The sequence below is a fragment of the Lactuca serriola genome, chromosome 6 (assembly GCF_051521515.1).
Source record: "Lactuca serriola cultivar US96UC23 chromosome 6, Lser_US96UC23_V15, whole genome shotgun sequence".
NCBI lineage: Eukaryota > Viridiplantae > Streptophyta > Magnoliopsida > Asterales > Asteraceae > Lactuca > Lactuca serriola.
In genome coordinates this window covers 6575398-6587652 of record NC_136413.1, presented here as the reverse complement: position 1 = coordinate 6587652, position 12255 = coordinate 6575398, and the positions used below count along the sequence as shown (strand labels likewise).

General features: G+C 30.8%; 2 protein-coding genes across 2 annotated transcripts; one reads left to right on the top strand and one right to left on the bottom strand.

Moving 5' to 3' along the window:
• The first annotated feature begins 2715 nt into the window (after positions 1-2715).
• On the top strand, positions 2716-3949 carry LOC145059481 (uncharacterized). The gene is made up of 2 exons (XM_079007330.1): positions 2716-3421; positions 3486-3949. The coding sequence occupies exons 1-2, from the start codon at positions 2716-2718 to the stop codon at positions 3947-3949; spliced, it is 1170 nt and encodes a 389-aa protein (XP_078863456.1).
• A 3287-nt stretch (positions 3950-7236) lies between these two features.
• On the bottom strand, positions 7237-8139 carry LOC145060557 (SAUR-like auxin-responsive protein family). The gene has a single exon (XM_079008203.1). It carries the CDS (start codon positions 7933-7935, stop codon positions 7432-7434), a length of 504 nt encoding a protein of 167 aa, XP_078864329.1. The 5' UTR covers positions 7936-8139; the 3' UTR covers positions 7237-7431.
• Between the last annotated feature and the right edge of the window lie 4116 nt (positions 8140-12255).

Here is a 12255-nt window from a genome sequence, read left to right as displayed (position 1 = left end):
GCCTTGTTCTTTCCCCTTCTTCTTCTCGGCAGCCAACTATCGATCTGGTCCGACTCGACTCCAGCCTTCGCTGCCACCCATCGTCGGTCGCCTTCGTCGTTCCCCTCTGCAACGTCCCTCGCCTACGCCGCTTGCTGCTGCCCTCGATCTTCACAGGTAATTTTTTTTTTCTGATTTCTTTGAGCACCGATTCAATGAAATTGAGTACAAATTCTGTGATTTCTTATACATTTGAGTACCGATTCTTTGAATGAATCAAACATAGGAATGTTAAGTGGGAATGGAATCTCAAATTCCAATACCATTGTATAAAGTATGCATAAAAGTAGGAAAAGAGTATGGTGATTGTAATCTTTCTTCATACCCTAGTTTCTGCATGACTGATAGCTGCTTCAGAATATATTCACATGACTGATCAATAAAATTATAACAAGATAACAGATTCAATCCAGCAATGAAGTCTTCAGTCTGTATAAAGCCTCATATGAAACAGAACTTCAGTAGAGTTTATCATAAGAATGAAATCACAAACAAACACATGCATGAACAAAAGCAAAAAGGAAAAGAAAGCACGTGGCTTTACAATATTGCAAATATATGATTATATTATAAATTATAAGGCTTTTGTCTCCCTCTCTGAAGCAAATAAAAGGGAGATTTATATCATTATAAAATTTACAAAAAAGCTATCCATTCCCTCCTTTTTTCTCCTAAATTGAAAGAGGAAAACACTTTTTTAGGTGTAACAATACTAAAGTAGTTAAAGCCTATCATTTGGTCCCATAAAACCAATTTCAAGAACAAAGTGTAAGAGTTTATGCATCATGTTGTAGCATTTTCTCAACATGATAATAAAAAAGTTTATTAAATAAACAGATTACTTTATATTTTTTATTAGCTACAACTTGAAAACAGAAAACTGCTCTGTATAATGTGAACTACAATCCCTAATTTCTCAATTTATCATCTGGAAATTATAATATTCAAGCTCAATTATTTTATTTTTTTTTTGAGGACCAATTTTCTGATTTCTTGCATGCCCTCGGTTTCTAGATCAGTTATTTTTTATTTTTTTATTTTTTTTTGATTTCTTATTGATTTGACTAATGATTGTATGAAATTGAGTACAAATTCTGTGATTTCTTATGCATTTGAGTACCGATTCTTTGCATTTGAGGACCAATTTTCTGATTTCTTGCATGCCCTCGGTTTCAAAATCATAATCTTTGCTTAATTGTTTTTTTTTTTTTTGTTCATTCATGATGTATTGTTGTTGAATATCCTGAACTTATTTGTTGATTATGTTGGAATATGATTAATCTTTGTAGCTAAAGTATGTATTCTATATTTTTTTTTGTTATTAGCAATGGGAGATAAACATACATGGACCAATGAGCAAACAAAATGCTTATTGCAAACTTGTATTGAAGAAGTGCAAACCGTGGGTAGAAAAGGTTTGAGTTTGCACAAACAATCATGGCACAAGTTAGGAACAACTATTAAGGAAAAGTATGGCGTGGATTTGAATCAACGACAATTAAAAAACGCCTATGATAACCTTAAAGCCAAATACACAGGATGGTTATACTTAAAAAATGAAACTGGAAACCTTTACAACCCACAAACAAATACTTTTAACTTAACAAATGAGGAGTGGGAGGACTTTAAAAAGGTATACATATATATATATATATATATATATATATATACACACACACACACACACATATTTATTCTTATATTACTTTTGTTACATTGATTGCGTTTAGGGACATCCGAAAGCTGCTTCTTTGAAAACCGTCCCATTATTGTTTCCAGAGCTTTGTGCAGAACTCTTTGATGGAAGCAGTGCATCTGGTAATCTCAGTTATGCCACATCCCAAACACCATCGGGATCATCTTCTTTCCATGGCGCACCATTACAGCTTTTGGACGCGCCTTCCATTAACATAGATGAAGATGATTTTTTTTCCAATCATACAAGTGAACATTTTACTCAGACTCCACCTTCTGCTGCTTCAACTTCTGCTGATTCACCTTATGTTGCTTCACCTTCTGGTAACCCCAACAAAAGGGCTAAACCTTCAACTCCTAGACCTCGAGCTCCCAGTGCCTCACCTGATCCACCTTCTTGTGCCTCGCCTAAAGCTTCTATTACTGCTGATGATTTAGCACTGGAGATGCAAAAAGCTCTACGCCATTTGACTCAAGGGCCAACAATTCCCCAGTGTTTAGAGAAGCTTGAGTTGCTCGAGTTAGACCCAATAGACCCTATACGATTTGCTGCGTATCACATTTTTGGAGGGACCATGAATATTAGAGAGATGTGGGTAAATTTGACTAATGATCCACAAATATTAAGAGGATGGATCGAGATGACAACTACAAGTTTAGGAGTTTTAAAGGATGAAAAGATTGTTCGTTAAGTTTATATGTTATTTGGTTATTTGCTACTTGGGATTTATGATATGTTTTGGTACTTGAATGTTATTTTGTTATTTGGTACTTGAATGTTATTTGGTTATTTGCTACTTGGGATTTATGATATGTTTTTTGGTACTTGAAATTTATGTTATATTTTTTTGGTACTTGAGATTTATGTTATTATCTTATGTTATATTATTATCTTATGTTATTATTATTATCTTATGTTATTATCTTATGTTATATTATTATCTTATGTTATTATATGTTTTCTTGATTAATAGGTTTGTAATGGATCACGACAAAAAGATACTACTCATAATTCTTATGTACTTGTATGTCCGCTACTTTTGGAAGAGGGGTGTCAAACGAGTGCGGGACAACGATTCGGAAATGACAGGACATGAATTTACGTTAGAGTTACTTCACCGTAATCCTCTACAATGTCTTGAAGTGTTACGCATGTCTCGTGAATCATTTGTCCGACTATGTGCTCATTTTAGAGTAAACTACGCGTTAAAGGATAGCAAACATGTGTCGGTTGAGGAGAAGATGGCTATGTTTTTGATGATGATCGGTCATAACCAACGTTATGTGATTATCAAGCGGAGATTTCAACACTCAAAGCAAACAATTCATAAGTTTTTTCATGAAGTGTTGGCCAAAATGTTGCTTTTCGCACATGACATTATAGTACCAACATCTTTTAATCCGAATCCAAACATTCTGGGACATAATAGGAGGCTACGACGGGTGTTCAAGGGAGCAGTTGGTGCACTTGATGGCACTTTGATACATGCTGTTGTCCCTGCAAACAAACATGATTTATATAGAAGTAGGGGAAAAGGCGATTGTTACCAAAACGTATTGGCAATATGTGACTTTAACATGATGTTTACGTTTGTTGTTGCCGGTTGGGAAGGGATAGCACACGATTCTAGAATTTTATCAGAAGCATTAGCAAATCCACATGCACCATTCCCGCTTCCACCTCCAGGTAAATTTATGGTTATTTAAATAGTTTTATCTTTATTTGAAAATAAATGACTTTTTTTTTACAGATAAATATTATCTATGTGATGCCGCCTATGCAAACATTCGAGGTTTTATGGCACCGTACCGTAATGTTAGGTATTGGCTTGGAGATTTCCGTCGAAGACGTGCATTAACGAATAAAGAAAAATTTAACCATGGACACGCAAAACTTCGGAATGTCATTGAGCGTGCTTTTGGTGTCTTGAAAGCACGATTCCCTATACTGAAGAGGATGACACCATTCTCGTTGGTTACACAACGAAACATTACTTTACCATGTTTTGCGCTTCATAATTTTATAAGAAGAGAGAGACTACGTGATGAGTTTTTTGCACGATATGATGAACCAAATGTCTCGGTTCGGAATAACAATGCGGTCGTTGATAATGATGAAGATGGGATTCCAACACATGGTACTGCTGCGGACCGTGAATATATGAGCCAGTTACGGGATGAAATTGCCGAACAATTGATGCAAAATATGGAATGAAAATTATTAAAGTTTGGTTGTATGAATTTTATTTAAAAATGTTATTGTAAGACTAATTTCGTTGTTTGAATTTTATTTCAATGTTTTAAGACTATAATTATTAAATTTTTGGTATTAACAAACTATTTTCGGTTTATTAAATTACTTTATTTTAAATTTTTTAATATCTGCAGCAGTCTGCAGGCGTTAAGAAAACAAACATGCTTCTCATTACAGTCTGCAACACTTTGGTCCACCTCTTCTGCTGCAGAGGTCTGCAGAGGTGGTCCGCAGACTTCAGACAGATTCACTTCGGAAAAACAAACAGCACCTAAGTATGAACCCGGAGTAGGGTCCCCTGGTTTAAGTGTATAAGTTAATGCTCACACCGGTCGAAGTCAATGGAAACGCGGTCTCATTCACTTGAACCGGTCTTCCTCTTGAGTCTTGAAGTATCTATCCAAAAGCTTCTCGATAACGTTTTGATGCGTGACAAAAATCCATAATAAAAAGACTATTACATTTTTAAATATTTTATTTATTATTTGTTTATTCATCTCTAAATTAAAATTGAAGATGGCCACCCGTTTCTTGTTCTTTCTTGTGCTTCATCTAATCATCCATAATAAAAAGGCTATTGCATTTTTAACATCGAATATGTAAAAAATAAGGTGGTGGCCCCACCATTCTACCATACGTTCAAACTATTTATAGTTTTATACAATCAAACGTAATACTATTTCATTTATAGCCTCTTAACATAAAAAGTTATTTTTTTATATTTTTATAATCGATTTATATTTTATATCTTTGTTTAAGTTTTATGCATAGTTTTTTTTAATGTAGAATGAAGAGTTTATATATATATATATATATATATATATATATATATATATATATATATATATATATATATGTTATACAATTAAAAGATCCTAATTATTAATATCGTCAAATGAATAATAACTAATAAAAAAGCACAAGCTTTGCACGTGTCAGATTTTGTTGATGTTGTTTTGTTGTTTCAACATTTTGTTGTTTGGTGAGTTACATAAAAGTCCAGCAACATGTTGTATATGAAGCAATTGCAAAGAGATAGCTTATGTAATCATAACCACAACCTATAATGACAGCACAATACCCACTATAGAATAGCAAAGTACTTCTGAGTCAGAAGTAAATTACTATCTTGGGATTTTTCATTATATACAATCCAATCCATTCATTGCTACCATCTTCTTCATAATAGCTCCATTTTCAGTTGTTGCGTATGCAAAGAAGATATATAACATAACAACAAAAAAACCACAATTCAAATCAACAACTCTTTAAGCTTTTAAAAATTAATCAACCGTTTAGAAATAAACAAGTCATCTCGTGTCAAGAATTAGGGTGCAAATAGTTGTTGGTGGTGTTGGTTGTTTTCATTTATTTGTACATCCATGAAACCATGATACCAAAATTAATGTCCATAAGTGACCTACTCTGCAAAATGCAAAATGGTCAAACAAAATTAAAAGAAACAAGAATGACATTATGTCAAATTTAATACTCTATTTGTCTCATATTTATTGTTCATTTTTGACTTTTAAAGTCTTTATTTTTCAACTTTGACCATAAATATTTTTATTTGTGTTATAAATTACTTGATGAAACTTACAACAATATATATAAAAAAATACAATTCATTCATATATTTTGCATCAAGTATTATATATCAAAAACAAAAATATTTAAGAACAAAGTTGAAGAACAAATATTTCAAAAATCAAAAATAGAAAATAAATATGGATAGAGGAAGTATGCATTTTAGGTGACTATATATATATATATATATATATATATATATATATATATATATATATATATATATATATATATATATATATATATATATATATATATATATATTCTGAAATATCATATATCTAATACCTTGTAGTATTTGAATTTGTTCGAGAGCAAAATTTTGAACGTTGTGTCACACATTTGTACCAACTATCATTAGTATCATTGTATAGTATTGAATGCAATATAAAAAAATTAATATTTATTAGCTGCTTATTCACATTATTTATTTGTATAACAAAAATTAAGAGATCTTATTACAAAGATCTTTCTAGAATAAATGGTTTCATCCTAATACGAAGCAGTTTTAACTGAAATAACTGTGTAGATGTTTTCAAAATGTAACGTTTTTAATAAGAAAAAAATTGAAAGTACAATACTACAATTGACAATTCGTGGAATTCTAAAGATTAAATATATTTAAGAAAGAGTAAAATACATGAATGGTCCTTTTGGTTTGGGGTAATTTGCACGTTTGGTCCATAACTTATTTTTTTAACTCGGAAAGGCCCTATTGTTTGTTTTTGTTATATGTTTGGTCCTTATCTTATCTAAAAAGACTATTTTGTCTTTGATTTTTTAATTTATTCAAACAAACACACACTAACCCCACTTTCACCTCATCTTACATCACCTTAGCTACCCCGCCTTATTTAAATAAATTCAAAAATCAATGACAAAATAGTCTTTTTAGGTAAGATAGGGACTAAGTATGCAACAAAAACAAACTATAGAGAGCTTTCACGTTAAAAAAGTAAGTTAGAGACCAAACATATAATTTACCCCAACCATAAGACCATTCGTGTATTTTATTTTTATTTATTTATTTATTTATTTTTTGTCCAATGGATTTCGGCCATTCAGGGCCTACTCATAAATATATAAAGTTTTGACCCAAAGATTTTAGCCCATGAAAACCCGTTAAGGGCCTAATAACCTCGAATCCATACCAATATTTTCTATTTGCCTATAGTAATATACGTGGAATTACCTCTAGAGATAGTTCTAACTTGATGGTCGTGATACAAGATCAATCACATCTATTATCTATATCGTGAGTAATCAATTGTTTATAACTCTCATTAGCATCACAAGGTTACTAATCTTGTTTTGATGTTACTTTTAACGTTTTAATTTATAAATTTATAACTGAGTTGTCTAATTACATCTGCAATATCAAATTAAAACCACAAGATGACAAGAAAATTTACCTATAAACTCAGATTCAACTTATATATGGTATTCAAAATATTGTATTCATTTTCTACATCATTATTATAATTCAAACCTTTGTTAAACATTTTAGAAACAATTATACGAAATCACATTTTAGAAGGAATGAATTTGGGTAACTTTTAATGATCTTTTGAATTAAGATTATACTTACCATGATTAAGATTTTAGCGGACATTTTTTTTAATAAATATAACTATAAATTTCATGCGGAATTAAAAACCCAATTACTTAAAGAAAGTATAAAATTGAAATTCTATTTACAAAGTGAGAACCAAGGATAAAATCATAAAAAGAAGGAAGAAAAAAAAGATCAACAGAATCCCAGAAACTTATTCTTTTCTTTTTCAGATAAGTTTAAGAGGATAGAAGATAGCCGTAAAAAGTTGGCAGCAAAGAAAAAAAAGGTAGCAGCCCATGAGTTACAACCAGCTCCGCCATGAACGGCCGCGTCTTCCACCACAACCACCGGCGGAACAAATCCTCATTTGTACATTCTCGAACTCCGATATCCGGCAGGGTACATGAATGCCACCACGATGATCAAACCCGTAAACCTTCTCAGTTTCTCTCAACAGTTCGCCAAAAAACGGGTGATTAAAATATATCACCGGCACCAAAACCCTATGCGCATCGTCTTCTTCTTCACCAAAGTACACCGCCAAATGCCCTCTCGGCACCGGTTTTTTCTCACCGGAGATTCCCACTCCGATCCGAGCATAATCTGAACCGGGTTTCGAACAGCAAAGCTCCTTAAGAGTCCTCTTCAAACTCCGGCCTAATTTGCAGAGCCTTGCTATTGCTTTATCTCTACAGTTTGTTGGTTTTAGTTTACTGTATCTGGAATGCGTCTTTCTTTCATGAGTTACCCATTTGAAGGCTTTAACGAGCTTCAGTCGAATTCTGAACCCTTGAATCTGTTTCATCGCCTTGAAACTTGATAAGATCGAAAGACTTATAAAGACTTTGTGGGAGTGTTTAGAATTTGGGAATCGATAATGTTGTTGGTTGAGGAATAACTTGGAAGTTAGATGAGATTAAAAGGGTTGCCTACTTGCCTTTAGAATTTGAAACTTGAAAGTGAGTTGAAAAAGGTTTGAGTGTGAGTCAGAAAGATGAACTTACAGGTCAGTGATGATGACGGATTTATATAAAGGTGGGAAGTGTACGTTTGAAGAAGGTGGTTGTCGGTACACGGTTCCGATGGGTCATGTGGCATGCAATTTATTTAATAAAAAGGTTACCAAATAGATAATGTGGCCCTTTGCTCTTTACTCGTTATCTTAGGAGTGTTATTCCTTATAAAACTAAACAAACACAACATAAACGATTTTAGATTGGATTTTAATCGGTTTCGGTCATATCGGTATACGTTTTTGACACGTTCCTCTCATATACTTCCGTGTTTAGAACAATCACCTCGAGCCTCCAACCTAAACTCGACACGAACTGCCACCTGTATCTTTATCTGTATTTGTTGTTCCGAAGTGTATCACGATCGTGTGTGAGTTAACAAAATGATAGAAACAATGATCAATGACGTTTCATTATTTCTATTTTATGATGGCAACGTATATTGAAAGAAGAAATGAGAAAAAACTAAAAGTAATGACTTTCTTATTTATATTTAATCTTATTTTCTTAGTATGACAATTTCTATATGTACCCCAACGTTGTCTACCCCTACATGAGTCTAATAGTCCTTGTTCATCTCGTGAAGTGACAATGTATGTGAGTAAAGATGACACTTATATAAATGAAGACGACACTTATATCACAACCTTTTATTATTTGTTTTAAGTCATCAAACCTAACTGGTTGATAATTAAGTTCATTTATATTTCCAAAATAGATTTGCATCCCCAAGTAAAACAGAAAACTAGATGACACACTTATAAAGAAAAACTTGGACAGTCAACCTCTATCCAATCAAGTTAGACTTCTTTTTACCTTAGCCTAAGTACTCTGCAAGTTTTCTTAATTTCACCTTGGTTTATCACACATTTAGCCACTCATATCTAGGGGTGTACAAAAAAAACCACAAAATCAAAAAGTGAACCGATTCGGTTAACCTGAAACCGAAAAACCAGATACCTACGGATCGGTTTTAGTTTAGATATTTAGATATCCATAGATACCCGAACTGAACTGTCATATATATATATATATATATATATATATATATATATATATATATATATATATATATATATATTCAACAATGAACCATTTTAAACCATAGAACCAAGGAACCATTATTTTTTCAAGTTTTAGATCTTATTATTTATCGAAAAAAAAATTCTAAAAATATAGAAATTCATAACTTTTTATCTTCTTTCTGTTATTGAAATCAAACTTGATAATGTTTTTTTTTTTTTTAAATTCTTTTTACTTTTTTTTTTTTATCTTTTCATATTCAAATTGTGAATCTGCACTATAAATCATTAATTTTGTATAAATTCATTGTATGTACCCCAATGTTGTCTACCCCTACATGAGTCTAATAGTCCTTGTTCATCCCGTGAAGTGACAATGTATGTGAGTAAAGATGACACTTATGTAAATGAAGACGACACTTATATCACAACCTTTTATTATTTGTTTTAAGTCATCAAACCTAACTGGTTGATAATTAAGTTCATTTATATTTCCAAAATAGATTTGCATCCCCAAGTAAAACAGAAAAACTAGATGACACACTTATAAAGAAAAACTTGGACAGTCAACCTCTATCTAATCAAGTTAGACTTCTTTTTACCTTGGCCCAAGTACTCTGCAAGTTTTCCTAATTTCACCTTGGTTTATCACACATTTAGCCACTCATATCTAGGGGTGTACAAAAAAATCACAAAATCGAAAAGTGAGCCGATTCGGTTAACCTCAAACCGAAAAACCAGATACCTACGGGTCGGTTTCAGTTTAGATATTTAGATATCCATAGATACCCGAACTGAACTGTCATATATATATATATATATATATATATATATATATATATATATATATATATATTCAACAATGAACCATTTTAAACCATAGAACCAAGGAACCATTATTTTTTTCAAGTTTTAGACCTTATTATTTATCGAAAAAAAAAATTCTAAAAATATAGAAATTCATAACTTTTTATCTTCTTTCCATTGAAATCAAATTTGATAATGTTTTTTTTTTTTTTTTTTTTTTACTTTTTTTTATCTTTTCAGATTCAAATTGTGAATCTGCACTATAAATCATTAATTTTGTATAAATTCATTGTATGAATCTGCACAAATTCATAGTGTGAATCTGCACAGATTCACTGTGTGAATGTGCACAGATTGCACAATGTGAATCTATAAAGATTTCACAGTGTGAATCTGAATAGATTCACAATGTGAATCTGAACAAATCAATTTTTTTTTTCTTTTGTTTTTATCAAATTTGATATCAATGGATGGAGGATAAAAAGTTATGAATATCTATATTATTAGTTGTTTTTGATGAAAATTTTGCTTTAAAAGTTGAAAAAAGATTGGTTCCTTGGTTTTAAGGTTTAAAATGATTCTTTGTTGAACTATATATATATATATATATATATATATATATATATATATATATATATATATATATATATATAAGGTTAAGATGAAATGTGAACTATAATTATTGTGTGAGTGTATTACTAAATCTTGTTCATGGGATTAAAAAAATGAAGGTTGAGATATGAGGATACATGTTAATAATATGGGATAACATTTACTATATAATTGTTTTTAATTAATTGTCAGGGAAAATCATAAGAACGGTTAAAAATATATATATGAAAAGGAGACTTTCATGTGATATTAATTTCAATTTCAATTTACGTACTGCAATAATTTTTACACTATAGTAAAAAACACGAAACACATGCTATTCTTTAAGAATTAGTTTTTTTTTCAAACATATAAGATTTGATTTTATTCTTGATTATGGGAACAATTAAAAATTAGTTGTTGTGAAACTTTTTTTTTTTTTTTATCATTCTTATACTTAAGAATTGCAATATTTTTACAGTTCTCATGGTTGATACAATGTGAAGAATCGATTATAAAAAAGTAAAGTTTCTTACATATCATGGACATGGTAAAAAATCAATATTTTTAGTTAAAGGTTCATGCTTGATGATAAGAATGACATTCTTGCAAGATATTCTTCTAGAATAAGACAGTAATTTGATGACCATAACTGACATTCTTGAAGAATAATTCAACATTTTTAAAGAAGAGTTTAAAATTCTAGCGGAATAAGACATTAATTCCAAGTAAATAACCAACATACTTGAAGAATATTTATAGTTCTAGAAATAATAAAAGAACATTTTTGAAGAATAAGACAAGAAATAAAAGAACCTAAAATTAAAATATAAAAATATGACATTTTTATTAGGATGAAGATGGTTTACAATTTTGAAACCTAACATTCTTATGAGAATGAAAATAGAGTACAATTATATAAACCTTATAGCTCGATTTTTGTACTGTATGAGGAGCTAACTACAACAATGAATGTGGTTTAGGTCTTTCTTACTTCCCAGAAGGTGGATAAGGAACCAAATGGTGTAAAGCTCTTCATTGTTTTGCAAGAAGAGCATGGTGAAAATATTATCTAGTGTCTTTGCTTAAAAACTCATCATCAAGCCTTTAGTTCCTTGATCATCATACTCCCCTTCATACACCATTTATATCTTATGCATTTAGGCTCTTGATCGTAACATTCTGTGAGAATAGTTACCATGGAATCAAATTCTGTGAGAATGACTACGGTGAGAAAAACAAGCTTTTATCCTATGTTCATGACTTGCAAAAATAAGTGAAAAGAATAAAAAGGATTGTGGTAGAAATATGAGCAAATTGCAAATTTGTCCGTACCAGTTCACTTTCATAAAAAAAAAGGGTTATATATGAAAATATAACATTTGAAAGTTATATTTAACCATTTAGAAGACCAACCCTAAAAAAATATAAATCTGATATAATTAGTCATGTCAAAATTTTAAAACTCGGACACAAAATTTCTACTTATACTAACCATAAAAATTCTATATCTTTAATTTAGTCAACAAATTATAAACTATTGAGGTGGTTGATTTCTTCAACTTTAATTTGATTAATGCCCAATAAAGTCCTTGTCAAATATATATTGTAACACCGTAAAAATTAAAACAATTTTTCACTTTTGAAAAATACATTTTTAATTAAACCATTCATTCACAAAATGTCATAACA

Coding starts and splice junctions, on each gene's coding strand:
- LOC145059481 (XM_079007330.1), top strand. CDS start 2,716: ATGGATCACGACAAAAAGATACTACTCATAATTCTTATGTACTTGTAT. Junction 3,422..3,485: donor ATTCCCGCTTCCACCTCCAG/GTAAATTTATGG, acceptor TTTTTTTTACAG/ATAAATATTATCTATGTGAT.
- LOC145060557 (XM_079008203.1), bottom strand. CDS start 7,935: ATGAAACAGATTCAAGGGTTCAGAATTCGACTGAAGCTCGTTAAAGCC.